Genomic DNA, 17518 nt, shown 5'->3' with positions numbered 1-17518 from the left:
AGACAGGGAGTTATTATTCCTATCCAGGTACAGAAAATGAGCTGCACAGAGGCTAGGTGTCATGTCCAAGGTCACACAGGAAGTTAGTGGTGGATGGACTAAACCCCAGGTTTATTTCCTCAGTGTCAGACATAGCAGCCCTCAGCCAAAGCTTGGTGCTTGACTGAGAGCACCAAGAGACTGAGAGAAAAGCAGAAAAGGACAGTGGTATGACATAGGGGTTGCTGGCGAGGTTCAGGCTCTGAATTCCCCTTACCCCTGTGTCTTCCCTCCCCTTCTCCACATCCCACCTATTACCAAGTTCTGTCTCCTTTACTTCCTAAACACCTGGGCCAGCTGGGTCACCATCCTATCACCCGGGGACCGCCATCTTATCTCTCCTTGGATTCCCCACTTTCCCTCTTGTCCGCCTCCAGTCTAGCTTCTGGAGAAATAAATCTGATCAAATATGAACTCATGCATGCACTCATGTTCCTAACAGCATTATTCACAACAGCCAAAAGGTGGAAGAGACCCAAGTTTTCTTCCAGATTTTCTAACAGGTTTCTCCTGCCTCAGGGCCTTTGCTCATGCTATTCCTTCTGCCTGCAACATTCTCCTCTCCCTTCTCCCAGTTTGTTCCTCCCTATCCTTCAGTTCCCAGTTCAAATGTGACTTTTTCACAGAACATTTCCTTGATCTCATCTGAAGCCCCAGGACCAAGGTTATTTTGTGGGACAATGTAAGCCATCAGGGTTCACCTTTCTGCGGGACTCCGGAACTGTGACAGACAGAAGTCTTCTCAGTGCCTTAATCCCTGCAGCTCATAGAGTTCATCATCTCTGCTTTGACCTGTTCTAGAATTTCTGGCTCTGCAGAGCACAGCTCTGACAAAGGGGAATGGAGGGAGTTAGTCCTTATTCTTTGGAAAAAGAATGGTCTATCTATGGGGGTAATTTGTGCTGTAAAGAAAGAACATTACGTACTTTCCGGAGAATGAGAAAATGAACTTGCCAGATGCCTAGACAGGATGTTTCTAGGGGCACTGGTCAGTCAGGCCCTGGGGTGAATAAGAGGTTCTCTACAGAGGAGGAGCTGCCTCACAAGCTTCAGGAGAGGGAGGCTCTCTGATGTCTGTACCTACCATTTCTCTCTCTCAACTTGCTGCTCCCTAGTTCCCCAGCCACACTTTCATAGTGTCACCCAAGTAGGGGGATCCCCAGATGATCCTGGCGGAGCCCAGCTCCCATCTTACCAGGGAAGGCAGAGCTGCGATTAGTTGGGGAAATACCCTCCACCTGCCCATGACACCGTGCTGTGTCTGGCCGAGCACAGAGTGTTCCAGACTCCAGATGTCAATTAGATGTTGTGACTCCTAAAAATCATAGCCTGACTTAATGATACACAGTCTGACCACAGCCCACAGCCAGATGTACAGCCCTGACCTTAGACATGCAGACGGAGCCAAACATAGAGGCAGACCTCCAGATTTATACCTTTGGCCCAAGCAGTCTGAAGACCCTTAGACACACAGTCTCAGAAGCGCTTAAGAATCTGCCTTGGTGCCAGACCCCTGGGATTGAAATCTGGCTCTGCCCCTTGACTGGTTGGGCAGACTAGTGTAAATCACTTAACCTCTGGGTCTCAACTTCCTGTTGTGTAAAGGGGACGTAATAGTGGTGTTGACCTCATAGTGTTGTTGTAAGGATTAAATGAGTTAATATTCATAAAATGCTTAGGAGCATGCCTGGCACATAGCAAGTGTTAGATGAGTGTTGGCTGTTGTTATTTGTCACCTCTCTGAGCTCAGTGTCCACATCTGTAGAATGGGGATAGAAACGATACCAATATGGAGATTGTGGAGATCAAGTGAGATAAGGCCTTTGAGGAGCTTAGCACCAAGCCTGGCACACAGTACCTGCTCAGTAAACATCAACATTCATTGCTATTGTTTCTGCCCAGGACCCCAGCTACATGGTGCCAGGTCTAATCAGGCACTCCTTCTTGAATCTTCCTAAATGTTCACAAACTGCAGGCTCCAGTCCTGGGGTCTTTCTCTTGTCTCTCCAGGTGACCTCAGCCAGGCTCAAGCTTTAGATGCCGCCTATAAACCCCTGACCCCTGAATGTATATCTCCAGTCCTGACCTCCCCCGAATGCCTGACTCATTTCTCTAACTGCCCACTTGATGCTTGAGTTGGTTGTCTCAAACTCAACGTGTCCCATCCCATCCCCACCCCCGCCAGTTCCCCAAACCCCGACCCATTCTCCCTTGTCATGTCCATTATTAATACCATCAACTACCCAGGTACTCAGACCCAAAGCCTAAGAGTCTTCCCTGTTCCTCTCCTGGTCCCTGACTTCATCTCCTACCATCCCTCCCCTTCCTTGGCTTTGGCCACACTGGCCTATTTGCCAAATTTGTCCCTACCAGAAGGCCTTTGCACTTGCTGTTCCAAAGCATGGAAAATTCTTCCCTGAAATATATGCATGCTTACTCTTACCAGAGATCTTTCCTGACCACCCTCGATAGACCGCAACATTGCCATTACTCTCAAACCCTTGCCCAGCTTAATTTTCTTCATGGCATCTTTCCTATCTATTTGTTTATTCACTATCTCAGCTTGCCGGTCTCCTCCCACCAGGAGGCAGGGAATTTTTCTTCTCTATTTCTGAACCTCTAGCTACCTAATGCCTGACACATAGTAAGTGCTCAGTAAACAATATCTGGAGGAAGGAATGAGGTAACTATCCCTCTCCCACCCCTCCTGCTCCCCTACCTATCAGCAGCTTGGGGAAGTTGGAGGTCTCGATGTTGTGATAGTAGACCACGGAGGTGACAGCGGCCATGAACGCCATCCCAGCTGGCATGTATAGGTGGAGATGGCGGGATTCGGTCACCCTGAGATGGTGGGGAGAGAGAGAGAGAGAGATTGGAGGTAAATGTGCCAAGTGCCCCAGTAGAGCAGCCCAGCCCTGTGCTTAGGGCTCAGCACACAGTAGGCTCATATGCACAGCTCTCCTCCTTATATTGACAGCTCTGCCCAGCCCAAACATACCCCAAAACTGCCCACTAGTTAGGGGTCCAGGAGTCCACACGATGATGCTATGGGGGCTCAGTGTCCAGACTCTGGAACTCATGGCCTTCTCTCCTTGGGTTCATGCTTGCAGAACCCAACATGGGGAAACTGGCCTTGGCGGGCACAGCTGCAGAGTCTCCAACCTGGAAATCCCTCTCTGGGAGTGAACAAAGCTGGGTTCCTGTCCCTGGGGTACCCTGGGCAGTACAGAGGCCTGCCCACCACAACTCTCTCAGGGACAGCCCCACTTCCCATGCACAGCATAAGTCAGCGCTGGCACCCTGCCCTGCACGCTGTAACAACGACACTGGTAGTCAATATTTATTGAGCATTTACCCCGTGCCGGGCACTGTTCTAAGCACGTGATGTATATGAACTCACTTAATCTTCATGAAATCCCATGAAGTTGGTACTCTCAGTCTCCTCATTTTACAGTTGAGGAAACGGAGCCATGGAGATGCTAAGTAACAAGCCCAAGGTCATCGCTTTTGTTTCCTCCCTGGGGATGGTGATGGAGGCCAATACCAGCTTATCCCCTCCCCAGTGTAGCTCCCATAGGCCTCTGTGGTGGGTGGGCTCTGGTCTGGTGACAAGATCTGTAGGGACGAGTTCTCAGACATCAGGCTTCCCCACGCCTGGTGAGAAATCTCCCCATAAGTGGCCTGACTGTGCCCTTCCATGGCTCCCTCCTACAGAAAGCAAAACTCACATTGCTCAGTCTGGGACCAGAGGAATCCAGTGATATGGCCTCAAGCCACTTTTTCAGCATCGCATAGCCTGCCCTTCCTGCTGAAGCCATTTTGGGACCCCCTCCACTACCAGAAGGCTCCCTCCAATCTCCTGCCTCAGTGATGCCCCTGCTTGCACTGCTCCTTCTATCCAGGATGCCTAGCCTCCTTGCCCTTGAGCATCCCTCAAGAAGCTGACGTTAGGGAGGGGCAACCATGCTCAGAGCTAACTGCTGTCCGGGGGAGTGATACTGCAGATGGACTGAAGGTTGAGAGCACAAGGAGCAGGTAGACAACTAAGGAAAACTTCAGAGAGGAGGCTGACCTTAGAAGGATGAACAAGAGTTCAACAGAGAAGGAGGGAGGATATGAGGAGAGCCATGTGGGGGCCCTAAGTAGTCTGGTAGGACTAGCGTATAGATGTAGAGGTACTATGGGTTCTTTATCAAATAACATGTCCCCCTTCTGCTTTGCTAAAAGAACCACAGGTTTTTTTCTAACAGCAATGTGCCCAGCCCTAGAGAATGATGGTGATTGGTTCAAGCAGCCATGCAATGCCACACCCCTTTGCCGGTGATTGGTCCAAGGGTGCCCATATAATTCAATTCTGGCCACTGAGATGCAAAGGAAAGTCTGCAGAGGATGATATCCAGCATAAAGAAGAGGCATGTGGGAGCATGTCTCTTTTGCCCTTGCCTTCCTCCCTAAGTGATACCTAGAACTAGGCAGCCATCTTGCAACCATGGGGAAAGATATGGCAGACACACATAAAGATGGGAAGAGGCTGGGTCCCTGCTGACATCACTAAGTCGCCAAACCAACTAGAGAGGCGACCTCTAAATTCTTGTTAGATGAGTCCATAAACGTTGATATTCTTTAAACCTTAATTGGTGGATATTCTCAGCAAAAGACTTCTACAGGAGGTACAAGGCAATCAGTCCCTAATGGGGTCACCGAGAGCAGCCAATACCCTGTGTAGAGATCTTCAAAACTCCTGCCTTTGTACTCCTGGAAGTAAGTTTTTGAAAAGCTCTATACTCCCTCACACATTTTTAAGTGACATCTTAAATGTTATATCATAAGTTTGAATAAATTCATTTTTTGCAATAGGAGGTAGAAGTGATAAACACTTTATATAATTAAATAAGATAAAGAATAACCAGAGTTGAAATAAATATTTCATGACATGACTTAACAAAATAGCCTTTGGCTGCTTTACTGAATAACATACACTAAATTAGGTTAGAAGTTAGGTAAAAGTCTTAGGTATGGACTTTTTCCAGTGTATGGTGATCTAGGAAAACATTCTAGTTACATTGCTAAAAAAAAAAAAGTGTTTCTTCTCTAACTTGTACTGCTTTGGTTGTTCTAAAATCAGAGCATCACACAAAAATAATACCCAAAGGAAGAGAGGAAAACCTACAAATTTTAAGAGGCCTTAATTAACCAGTAAATGAAGCTTACCCTAAACTAAACTAGAGTTTGAAGACCACCGCTTTAACAAGTCCCCACTGCCTCCTGCCCCTATACTTCCAAGTAGGTCTGCAAACCAAGGCCAGGGTGGACTGGGAGGGCCAAAGGGCAGGATCTGTGGTTTCTTTTCCTGTCTGCTCCCTTCCTATGTCCTTTCCTTATGCTTGCCTGCCCAGGGGTGTGTCCCAACAGATGAAGACCAACAAAGACCAGGTGACAAGTGTCCAGTTCAAGGGCCAACCTGCCTGCTGGGGAGGGAATGCCAGTTTGCACTGAGCTGGGGGAGGTATGGGATACAGAGGCAGCCCCCCACAGGAGGGGCTGCTGACTGCAGGCAGAAGGGAGTCCCTGACCTGATTGATTCCAGTCTCCCACATTCTGGAAAAGTACTCTCTGCCCAGGGCTCTGCCATTCCATTTCTGCACCCCGTCTGTGCTCTAATTTCATCCTCCATGGCCCTGTGTTGTGGGCAAGGCAGGGATGATGATGATCATTTCACTGGTAGAGAGAGTAAGGCCCAGAAAGGCTGAGTGTCTGGTCCAAGGTCCTAGAAGCCCAGCAGATGACCCAGGTCTACCTTCTCCACAGATGGGGGTGTTTTCCTCTCTGCCACCCTGCTAATTATAACCCAGTGAGAATTTCTGGTCTAAGAACTCATAAGCATCCTTCTCCTTTTGAGCATTTGTACTGCTTTGGAAGGGGTGTCTGGATGGGAGGAGGGGTGGGAAGTGGACTTGTCACCTGCTAGTTATATGGCAAGCGTGCATTCTGGTCTTGCTGTTCTGGGGGACTCTGATAAGCAGGAGGAGCCCCAAGGCAAGCCATTGTCACAGAGATTACTGCTGGAGCCAGCGTGCAGGGACACTGAGGAGTGGGAGGGGGAGGTACCATGTCTGGGCTGGGAGATCCCATCCCCCTGCTGTCCAGCTGGCAGGAGGGGAATCTGGGCATAGTCTGATTCCAGTTCAGAGCAGTGGGACCTCTGATATTTGAGCCAAACGCATGCCACCCTCCACTACCCTCTCACCAGGGCAGTCACTGAGCCTTCCTCTGTGAGAGGGTGGCTTCGTCTCCTCCTCCACACCCCGACTGCTGACAAACCATTTCCGCTGCAGTTATCTCTCACCTAGACGACGGCAATCACCTCCTAAGTGTCGCTTCTACCTCCGGCCTTTCCCTGCCTCCAGTCTGCCCTGGACAACTCCCCCACCCCCACCCCACCGTGCTGTGCTGACCACGTGTCCCTTCTGTTCCAAACCACTGACAAAATCCAACCCAGACACAGCCCAGCATTCGAAACCCTCCTAGAGATGCCCCAACCCTATCTCCAAGTGCCAGCCCCCATCACTCCCCTGCCTGTATTTCATGCTCCAGCCCCCACACACCGCTCCCACCCCAACCTGCTTTCCTCCCCGTGCCTTTATTCCTCCTCCCTCCTGCCTCCTTGCCCTCCCTCTCTGGACTCCCCTGCTGTCAGAACCCTTGTCAGCCCTTCAGACTCAGCTCAGACGCCCCCTCAACCATGAACATGACCAGCTCTGCCTTCCTGCCTCCCCTCAGAATTCTTGCTTGTACCGTGATTTCACTTGGGCTCTTACGGAGCCAGTGAATGTCTATGGAGCTTTGCTGTGTGCTTTGGGCCGTGACGACAAAGATGAATTAAACCCAACTCTGAGGGCTTGCTCACTCAGGGGGAGACAGTTTGGTAAACGGACATAAACTTTAAATACAGTATGATCTGTGTCGTGGCAGGGGTGTGAAGAGTGTGCTGTGAGGCCCAGAGGAAAGGTAGGTAAGGGGAGACCTTGGGGATGAGGCTAGAGACAGTGGGGGATGCTGACTTTGAGGACCCCACGTCCCAGGCTTGAGGATCTGGGACCCTGAAAACAACTGGGAACCAAGGAAATGTCTTCGGCAAGAGTGATCTTTATTCTTTCCAAGAAGGGAGCTCTAGGAGTTGGGGCATTCTAATAGGCTACAGGACTGCTTCACTGGGTCTTAGCATGAGATCCCTATTCTGTCTCCCCTGCTACACTGAGGCCAGGGCCTGGGTCTCACCTGTGTCCAGCACCTGACACGGAGAGCCTGGCACACCGGAGATATCAGATCAACAGTGGCTGGATTTAGGAGCAAATGTCACTGCCTCATGGAAAGCTGGTGAGCTGGGGTCTCCCCTGGCCTTCCAGGAAGCACTCAGGGATAGATGCCCTCTCCTGGGACACTCACCCATCAGACAGGATGCCCTCCGCGATTTCACACACCAGGACAAAGAGCAGCATGAAGGTCAGGATCCAACGCAGGTTGTGCCCAGGGAAGTGGAGCCACGTGCTATGGTGGATGTGTACTTTGGAGCTCTGACTGCCCCATCCTGCAAGCAGAGGCAGGAAGAGGTGGGAAGCCTGGCTCAGCAGGAGGGGGTGCCTGCACCCCGGGAGGGTGCTCAGGTACAGGGCCCTCAGTGGGGAGGGTATCCATTTGTACACCTGTGCATGAGAATGCCCGGGTCTGGTACACATGACCTAAATGTCCCAGCACAAAGCCCGGATCCATGCAGGCCCACCTTCCCACGTACTCATTGTCTGTGCTGACCTCGCGTATGACAAATCGTCATGTAACTGAACCATTTGTTTGAGAACAGAAGTGTAAATGCTGGTACAATTTTTGATACACATATAAGCATAAGTTACATTTGCTTCCTCCCAAGTTCTTTGTCTTTGTCAATAACTACTAGTCTCTCTGCCTGTGCAGCACCCTTTCCTTTTTAATTTTGTGACAATCTTTCCTTTCTTCCCAAAAGTTGTATATGACTTTTAAAATTTGTTTTCTTTCTTTTTTTCTTAATTAGAATGAATTAACAAGTTTTGCAGAGGCGGGGAACCCATAATTGTTGACAGAGCTCTAGCCAGCTTGGGAAATTCAAGGTCTGAAAGAGAGGTGAGAGTGAAGAGGCATGCAGGACGGTCCTGACAGTGGCGCCCAACTTTGCAGAGGGCTTCCAGGCAGGGATGCTGACCCAGGTAGGGTAGCAGAGGAAGGGGACCAAGTCCCTCGCTGCCACCTCTCCTCTCCCAGGGCCCGTGGGACCCCCCCCCGGGGGGGCCTCAGAAGCTGCTGACCACTGTCTGGCTCAGCCCCGGGAAACACAAGCGTTCGCGGGGCCTCCATCCTGGCTTCTGAGGTCAGGCTGCTCTCCTCCTTGGGCCCAGCTGCGGCTGACAGCGAGGGTGCCTTGGGGGAAGGGTGTCCTGGCTCCCTACCCAGCACTACTGTGGGTACAGCCCGAGACCCTCCCCACATTTCCAGCGCCTACAGAAACCTCTGCTTTTTCGGTTCTCCATTTCAGCTCTGGCTCTGTGGTAGCAAACTTGGGGGTTCCCTGGGTCCGGAGCGTCCGCTGTGTTTGTTGGTTTCAGGGGCCCTTCGGGGTGGAGGGGATGGGCGGGTGTGCGAGTGAGGGGACCCCGGGAGGGAGGCGAGCGGCGGTCGCCGGCTCGGAGGGGGGCAGAGAGCAGTGCCGCGCGCGGCGCCTCCTCCTCCTCCTCCCTCCGCTCCTGTGCCCTCCCCTCCTCCGCCGCTCCCCGCGCGCTCACCGATGAAGAGGATGGGGAAAGTGATGAAGAGCAAGAAGACATGCGGCACCACGTTGAGAGCGTCCACGAAGCAACCGTTGTTGAGGACGCCCTTGTCCACCCGGTAGGCGGCCGAGTGGTTCTCGCTGCCGCAGAAGGCCAAGGGCATGGCGGCGCGGGCGCGGGCACGGGCTCAGGCTCCGGCTGCGGCTGCGGCTGGCTCCGCGCGCCTCCCGCGCCTCTGTCCCTCGCCGCTCGGCGCTGGGCCCGGCAGTCAGGCCGCCGCCCCCCCCCCCCCCGCAGCCCCGCCCCGCCCCGCCGGCGCTCGGGCTGCGCCCCCCCCACCCCGCCCTCGCTCTGCTACCTGCCGGGCCCAGGGGTGGGGGTGGGGTGGAAGATGGGGGGTGGGGGGCGGCAGCCAGGAGCCCGAGCGCCCCGTCCGCGCCCCCCGCGCCGCGTTCCAGCTGTGGCGGCCCGCGCGCCCAGATGTGCTTGAGAACGCTCTGAGTGCCCCTTTGCGCGCGTGTGCTGGAGGAAAGAGGGAAGGCAGGCTGGGTGGGTGGGCACGCTCGAGTCTGGGTGGGAGGGGGTGGACAGAAGAGAGGAGGGGTCCGACTGGGCTCCTGAGTGGGGGCGTTCGGATTGGGAGTGCGAGCTGCTAACCACCTCGGGCTGAGAGGTGGGCTCACTTGGACTTGGCGAGGGTGGACGTAGTTAGATCAGAGGGTCCAAGTGGGGGCAGGGGTGGGGCAAGCCCTCACCCCACATGGATAAGAAAAGCAGTGAAGATCATTGCCTTGGGGAACACTTGGCGTATTTTTCAAAAGTGGTCCCACCTGCGGGGCGCTCATAGGTGCTTTAGGGTGTATCCAGCGCTTTCTCAAAGGGGATCTCTCAACACTCCTGCTAAGTACAGGTTACAATTTCTCCCACATTTCTTTTTTTTTTTTTTTTTAAGATTTTTATTTATTTATTTGATAGACAGAGATCACAAGTAGGCAGAAAGGCAGGCAGAGAGAGGGGGGAAGCAGGCTCCCTGCTGAGCAGAGAGCCTGATGCGGGGCTCCATCCCAGGACCCTGGGATCATGACCTGAGCCCAGGGCAGAGGCTTAACCCACTGAGCCACCCAGGCACCCTCTCCCACATTTCTGATGAGGCAGTGAGGCTCAGGGAGGTTACCTGTACTGACCCAAGGTCTCACCGCCAACAAGTGGGGAAGCATAACTGAACTCAACTCCTCAGATCCCCTCTCCCACCCCCACCTAAGAACATTCCAACTACTGTCAGGTGAATGGGTAGAATGGGTCCCTGCCCAAGGCTGAAAAAGAGGCACTTATGGAATTAAACCCAGGAAAAGCAATGGGAGGCAGCCAGGAGGGCTGGAAAAAGAGAATGTCACCCTCAGCTGTATTCTTAATCTGATACCAATAGGCTTGAGGAGAGGCAGGACCTGGTGGAATTATAAAGACAATGTAATGAATTCCTACACCTTCCGAGAGATTCTCACAGGTCCCTGGCCAAAAAAAAAAAAAAAAAGTTTACATCCTATGAAGAAAGAAGGGATAAATGGGATTTTAGGTTGGATTTTAGAAGAATTCCCTGAGTTAGGGATATGGAGAATAAATACACATGTTCTCAGGGGTAGGGGGACACCAAGGGAAGCTCTTTTCAGCCTTTTTCCTTAGGAGCTTTTAGTTCTGAGGCTGCTTTGAGGCTCCTAGCCTTTACAGGACGCTCTCAGGCAAGGTCTCAGCTCTGCCTCAGGCTCTGGGAGAGGGGAGAGCAGAACTCAGCACCCTGGCAAGGGGCAGGTGGGGTTTGGTGAACAGCCTAGGGAGAGCAGAGCTCAGGGTCCAAGGGCCTCTGTTAGTCTCTGACTCTGGAATGTCTCTGAAGTCACAAGATGCTTCCCCCAGTATCCGTCAGAATAATGAAAACTTGGTGACAGCAAATTGTCCAGCACCAGCAGCAGGAGTTAATCAATCTGGGGGATACAGCCTCTGAAAAGGTGATTGCTGAATCCGTGTAGACAGGTCGGGAAAAGTTACGAGATAATGTCAGGTGAAAACCCAGGAAACAAAATTGTGTGTTTCCTGTGATTATAGCCGCATTAAATATGTATGTTTGAATGCAAGTCTTCAGGGGACGCTCAGAAATGGAAATGGCTGTTGCGTTAGAAAAGAGCGTGGTATATACTAGCTACCATTGCTGTGTTATTACTACTGTTATTACCATTCTCTTTCTGTAAGAACGAGATGACCACGGTTCAGAGACATGAGATAATGTGCCTGTGGTCACCTAATAAGATTTTTTTTTTTAAGTTTTTTGTTGTCGTTCCACGTTTTTTCTTCAAACTTTCTGTGAGGCTGCCATTTTATTTTTGTAGCTGCAATTTCAGTTTTTCACACGTTCAGGAATGCTATTTTTCCTTTTAGTGGTGATGATACATGTATTTTTAAAGAACAAATTCCTGGTCCACACTACGAGTCTGTGTGATGTGGGACAAGTTCTTATTCTGTGCATCAATTTCCTTCTTTCTAAATGAGGAAGATAATAATACACACCCCAGAGGAGTAAAATGAAATCACAGGTATAAATATGCTTTGTAAACCAGGAAGATATCCCAGCCTTCTTCATCAAATGATGTATCCCACGTCTGGGACACCCTTAGTCACTGAAGGTTATGTAGTGGTCTCTCCTTTCCTTGACATTAAGCTTGGCACGGCCCACACACCTTGCTCTTCAGGGCCATTTGACATAAACAAAAGGCCAAGTTCAACCCAAGCTGGATCCATGTGTAAAGGACTTAAGGGATCATCAGCTGGGACTAACTAGGAGTGTTAGTTCTGGAGACTGGAGGGGGCACCACGTTTGCTATCTCCAGCACAAACCTGCTGTGTGACTGTGACCAAATTCCAACCTTCCTATACCTAGGTTTATAGAGAGGATACTCATCACATTGCCCACCATGTGGGTGCTAGAGTTATTTTGGAAAGTGTGGAGTCAGGTGCACAAGCGGGCATGGAAAGACTTCTGCTATAGCATGTATTATAATCTTGGCAACAATTCAAATATTCATCGGTAAAGGGCTGGTTAAAAGAAACCAAACAAAAAACATGGTAATATCCATACTGTGAAATACTGAGATAGTACAGAGAATAAACTAGGGTTATATATCTTGACATGGAAAGATGTCCAGGGCATGGACGTGGAGGAGCCTCCGTAGCATGAAACCATTTATTTTTACAGCAGGAGGCACGGAGCTACACATGTCTGTGGGGAGGCGCTGGCCTCATGCTTTCCCACTTCCAACAAGCCTGCACGCTTCTGATGCAGGGGATCAGAAGAACCGCAGGCACCAAAAACCTAGCTGGAGCAAAAGTATTCCCCTATGAGAATGCTCCGCCTTCCTCCCGGCAAAATGGAAAACCTGAGATGGCTTTCAGAGACCTGGATTCTTCCACCCACGTGTCTACTGGATGGGTGTGGCTGTAGGCAGGGGTCCTCCCTTCCTTTGTGCAGGGAAGGGTTGGAGCAAATCTTGAGAAAAACTCCCTTCCAGCCTTGAGGTTTTTCAGGCTTTAGAGCCCTGTCTTTTTTCTTTTTCCTCCAAACTATTTGTTTGTTTGTTTGTTTGTTTGTTTATTTGAGAGAGAGAGAGAGCAGGGGGAGCGGCAGAAGGAAAGGGTGACAAGCAGATTCCAGGCTTAGAATGGAGTCTGTGGTGGGGCTTGATGGCAGAACCTTGAAATCATGACATGACATGAAATTAAAAGTCGGGGCTTAATTGACTGAGACACACAGGTGCTCCAGTGTCCTGTCTTTATCTGGCCAACCAGGTGTGTCCCTGACCATGGCAGAGGGGGACATTAGGATGATAATGGTGACATAATAGAGTGGGGTGGTATTTCGAGAAATTAACCCTTTCAATAGCCCCAATCAACAGTGAGCTCATTAAAAACAAAACCAAAAATTATGGTAACATCCACACTATGCAACAAGTATGCAGAATAAAGTAGGCATATTTGTACAGACTGGAAAAGATGTCTTCTCCACCAATCCCTACCCTCCCCCCTTCAGACAGGTGACTGTGAAATGGGGGCCAAGTGGAAAGCAGACAATTGCTATGTCAAAGCCAGTGTCCACAGGGGAGCATAGAAGACTGCAAAATCACTAAAAGAGAGAATTGAATTATAGACAAACTGCCATGCCTGGAACCTGGGAGGAAAAAGTCATGTCCTCTTTTATCTCCATACTGCCCTATTGTCAGGAGGAGAGAAGGGGAGGGAGTTCTCGAGAACAAACCTGTGCCCAGCCTCCCTGCCTGCCTGCTGTGCATGTGTGTATATTGGGCAAGGCAGGGAGTGGGGAAGCTACCCAGCAAGGGGACGGCTATGTGTAGGTTGTGCCAGAAATCCATACCAGGCCTATTCTGAAGAAAGTTTCCCTTGCCCCAGGGCAGGGCCATCAGACTGACAGAGACTGGTGTCCTCAGCCATTCTTGCATGGGTGTTTGCTGCAGACACAGGATGGAGCCTCCCCAAGTCTCTTGGCACCACATAACTGGGGAAGTGTGGGAGAAACTTCTAGAAAGCCCCATGTTCATGTTTACGGCCTGCCTGGTGGAGTGGGGGCTTGAAATAGAAATTTAATCAAGTTCTTGTTCTTGCCCACTGAAAGTTTGGTCCAGGATCACACCATAGCAACTTAGCCCAGAAGGGTGACTCCATGGGTGGCCTGATTGCTCTACATCCTTGAGGCCACATGTGGTCAAACTCATTCTCTCATGGCATCTCCCAAAAGGCCCAGCTCCCCACTGCATGGATTAGAAATGGAGGCTTTACTGGACTCTCCATGGGGAGGTGGAAAGACATGATTCACACACCTCACAGAAGGAACTTGGTAAAATTCCATCATTTCTTTACCGCCAAAGGTCTTGTCCCTTGTGTATACCTTATGTCTCCTCTTCCTTTCTTTCACACAGCCTTTCCGAAAAAACATGCTCCTCATTTTTTTCCAGAGCGATTCAGCATTTGCCTTCTGCTTGCATACCCAGTTGGGGTTTCTCAAGCATGCCTCATTTCCCTCCCCAAACCTGCGTCTTTCTGTACAGATGGAGTTGGGGTGGGGGGGGAGGGCAAGAGAATAAGATGGTCTCCCTTTCGTTTCACCAACATTTGCTGAGTGTTTAAAGTGTGTGCCACACACTTTACTTATTTTATGTCACAGACTAACTGCCTAGTAGTTACTATTAGCCGAGAAAACCGGGGCTCAGTGGATCTTTTCCCAAGAACACACAGCTGGGAATTGGTAGAGGAAAGGATCCAAATCCCGTTGTTCTTGGCTTCAAAGACTGTGCTGTTAACCGGTTCTCAAAGGGATGCTGGGGCTACTGAGGATTCTTCTGTCCCTGAGACTTTATCTCCTGAGGAGGGAGTGCAGACCCCAAAGGACAGACCTTTGGGGAACCCTCCCTGTCCATCCGCACATTTTGCCTCTGTGTTGGAGACCAAAGGAACTACCCAGTCATAGCATCAGTCACGGACACTGAATGGGAGGACTTGAGTGCCAGGAGGCCCTGTGGACTGGGACCTCTTTGTGTGGGAGAAGCGGGCACACCAATAACCCTGCGGTGATTTGCTTTGGAGACAACCGCCATTAGTGACAAACGGGAATGACTGCATGTGAGCGACCCAGTGATTTCATAAGGTTTGCTGGCCTGCCCCTGTCCCCACCTGAGGCCACACTGCGGCAGAACCTCCCTCTGGGCTCAGCCAAAAAGGATGCCTCTTTCTGGCACAGCCTGGCCCCTGACAGGTGCCTCTGGCAGGCACCACAGGCCTCCGCTGCCTGGGCCTGGAGGCCCTGCCAGAGCCAGGGCTGAGGCCAGGTGAGGCAGGTTCTGTAGGATAAATTGTCGCAGCTTCCTCCCCACCCCGCAGAGGGATCTCAGCTCCTGTCCCCTGAGCAGAGGCTCCTGGACCCAGCTCTGTGCTGGGGAAGTTCAGGTCCCAGCTCTACCCCCAATCAGCCTTCCTTCCTTGACCCTAAACTGTAGAAGAGGAAGAATAATTCCCCCCTCATGGATCATGAGGTCTTCTTGCCCCAAATCCCAAGACACTGACTTCTTCCCCCTTCCCTCCCATCCTGGTTTTATTGAGGTAAAATTGATATATATTATTTTATGCACTTAAGGTACAACATAATGATTATATATATGTGTGTGTGTGTGTGTGTGTGTGTGTATACACACACACACACACACACACCATATAAGTTCAGTTAACATCCATTACCTCACATACTTATAATTCTTTTCCTTGTGATGGGAATTTTTAGAACCTATTCTCTTAGCAACTTTCAAATACATAATACAGTGTTGTTAACTATAGTCATTATGCTACACATTACATCACCCAAAGTAATTTTTCTTATAACTGGCAGCTTGTACCTTTTTTTTTTTTTTTCAATTTATTTGACAGACAGAGATCGCAAGCAGGCAGAGGCAGGCAGAGAGAGAGAGGAGGAAGCAGGCTCCCCGCGGAGCAGAGAGCCCCACGTGGGACTCAATCCCAGGACCCTGGGATCATGACCTGAGCCGAAGGCAGAGGCTTCAACCCACTGAGCCACCCAGGCGCCCAGCTTGTACCTTTTTTTTTTTTTTTAAAGATTTTATTTATTTATTTGACAGAGACACAGCAAGAGAGGGAACACAAGTGGGGGAGTGGGAAAGAGAGAAGCAGGCTTCCCACTGAGCAGGGAGCCCGATGTGGGGCTCGATCCCAGGACCCTGGAATCATGACCTGAGCCGAAGTTAGACACTTAACAACTGAGCCACCCAGGTGCCCCAGCAGCTTGTACCTTTTGACCACATTTACCCCCTTCCTCCATCCCTGACTCCTACCCCCTACCTCTGGTGACCCCCAGTGTGTTCTCTGTTTCTATGAGTTCAGCTTTTTTAGATACCACATGTGAGTGAGATCACACAGTACTTGTCTTTTCTCTGACTTATTTAATTTAGGATGATTCCTCAAGTTTCATCCAAGTTGTCACAAAGGGCAGGATTTCCTTCTTTTCATGGCCCAATGATGTTCCATTGTGTATATATACCACATTCTCTCTACCTATTCACACACTGATGGACATCTAAGTTGTTTCTGTGTCTTGGCTATTATAAATAATTCTGCAACACTTACTGATTTTTAACAATTGATTGAGTTCCTACCTGAAACTTAAGTGGCCCAGAACAAAGTGCCAAGCCCTTTATTGCATTATCTGTCTTGATTGTCCTTTCCCCTTAAGGCAGGTGGTATATTTGTCATTACACAGGTGAGAAAAAGGCAAAGAGGAAAATCCACTTGCCCATGGACTTCCAGCAAATTAGGTAGCAGAACCCAGTTACCACTTGGAGCATCCTACTGAGAAATGGGTGAGTTGGGGGTAGGGGTGGGGTAAACAAGGAAGGCAAAAAAGGGTGTTGGAAGTGATCTAGTTGAATGAGGGTATGAGGCGGCGCATGGGGACCTGTCGGGCAGTGGTGTCTGCAGAGCCAGTCCAGGGTCCTTATTAGGACTCACTGCTTGAGCCTGTGCCTGCATTTCATGTATATGGCTGACGTCCTTGTACACAGGTGAAACTTAGCACGTCAATGGAAGTAAGTGTGGGGCATGTCGGCGACTGTGATTCTGCTGGGGAGAAAGGAAGAAGACCTTTCTCTCCGCCGCTTGGGCAGGGAAAAAGCTCTCCATTCAGGCAAGCAGAGACCTGGAAAGGAGGCAGGGTAGGAGGGACAGAGAATTGGGGACGAGAAAGAGACTCACAGCCACTACCTAACATTTACCTGTCAAAGTACTCCCTTCATGCCCCACATAGTAAAAATCTATTTTTAGCTAAAATGAGTACATCCAAAATTCAAATTGTAAATATGTTTCATTTTAAACTTTTGGATAGCCAAGTGTGCCCTTGAGAAGACAATCATTTAATGATGTGGGTGATCTGGGGCTTGGGCAAAGGATAGAGCCTGGAGAAATTTTGTTTTAAAAAAGTGAGCCCAGGGGCACCTGGGTGGCTCAGTGGGTTGAGCCTCTGCCTTCAGCTCAGGTCACGATCTCAGGGTCCTGGGACCGAGCCCCGCATCAAGCCCCGCATCGAGCCCCTCATCGGGTTCTCTGCTCAGCCGGGAGCCTGCTTCCCCCTCTCTCTCTGCCTGCCTCTCTGCTTACTTGTGATCTCTCTTTCTGTCAAATAAGTAAATAAAAATCTTTAAAAAAAAAAAAAGTGAGCCCAGTGGTTTAGAGAGAAACATCACCTTTTCCTTTGGAGCTGGAGAATTCAAATCAAATTCTGCTGGTCATCTCCCTGGTGGGAGAAGGTTGGGGAGCAGAATGTTGAAGTGTTGGGGAGCAGAATGTTGAAGTGTTGTTGCTCCCTTAATTGGGAGAAATAACCTGGTTGAAAAATGGATGTTTAGGCCTATAACTGAGGCAATTAGTCAATAAACTAACAGACATTTACTAAATATCCGTCTGTGACAGCTGGGTTCCCTTGTAACACTGCAAAGTGAGTGTTATTGTGTCCTTGGGAAACTGAGGCCCAGGGAGGCTAAGGGACCTGCCTTAGCTCACAGCCAGTGAGATGCATAGCCTAGATCGAAATCTGGGTTCAGCTGGGTCTGGAACCCATGTGCTTC

At 50.3% G+C, this 17518-nt stretch overlaps 1 protein-coding gene across 1 annotated transcript in view; it reads right to left on the bottom strand.

The window, feature by feature from the left end:
- The window catches only part of ABCC8 (ATP binding cassette subfamily C member 8), a 73226-nt gene extending 64148 nt beyond the window's left edge, over window positions 1–9078 (bottom strand). Inside the window, exons 1-3 of the mRNA XM_080815601.1 lie at window positions 8850–9078; window positions 7486–7627; window positions 2759–2880 (exon numbers count right to left, since the gene is read on the bottom strand). Of these exons, the coding sequence (XP_080671727.1) occupies window positions 2759–2880; window positions 7486–7627; window positions 8850–8997 (412 nt within the window). The 5' untranslated portion in view covers window positions 8998–9078. The remainder of the gene's footprint in view (window positions 1–2758; window positions 2881–7485; window positions 7628–8849) is intronic.
- Window positions 9079–17518: the final 8440 nt, after the last annotated feature.

The sequence above is a fragment of the Martes martes genome, assembly GCF_963455335.1.
Source record: "Martes martes genome assembly, chromosome: 10".
In the NCBI taxonomy this organism is placed as follows: Eukaryota; Metazoa; Chordata; class Mammalia; order Carnivora; family Mustelidae; genus Martes; species Martes martes.
The sequence above is the reverse complement of the archived record's forward strand: the minus strand, read 5'-3'. Positions and strand labels throughout refer to the sequence as shown.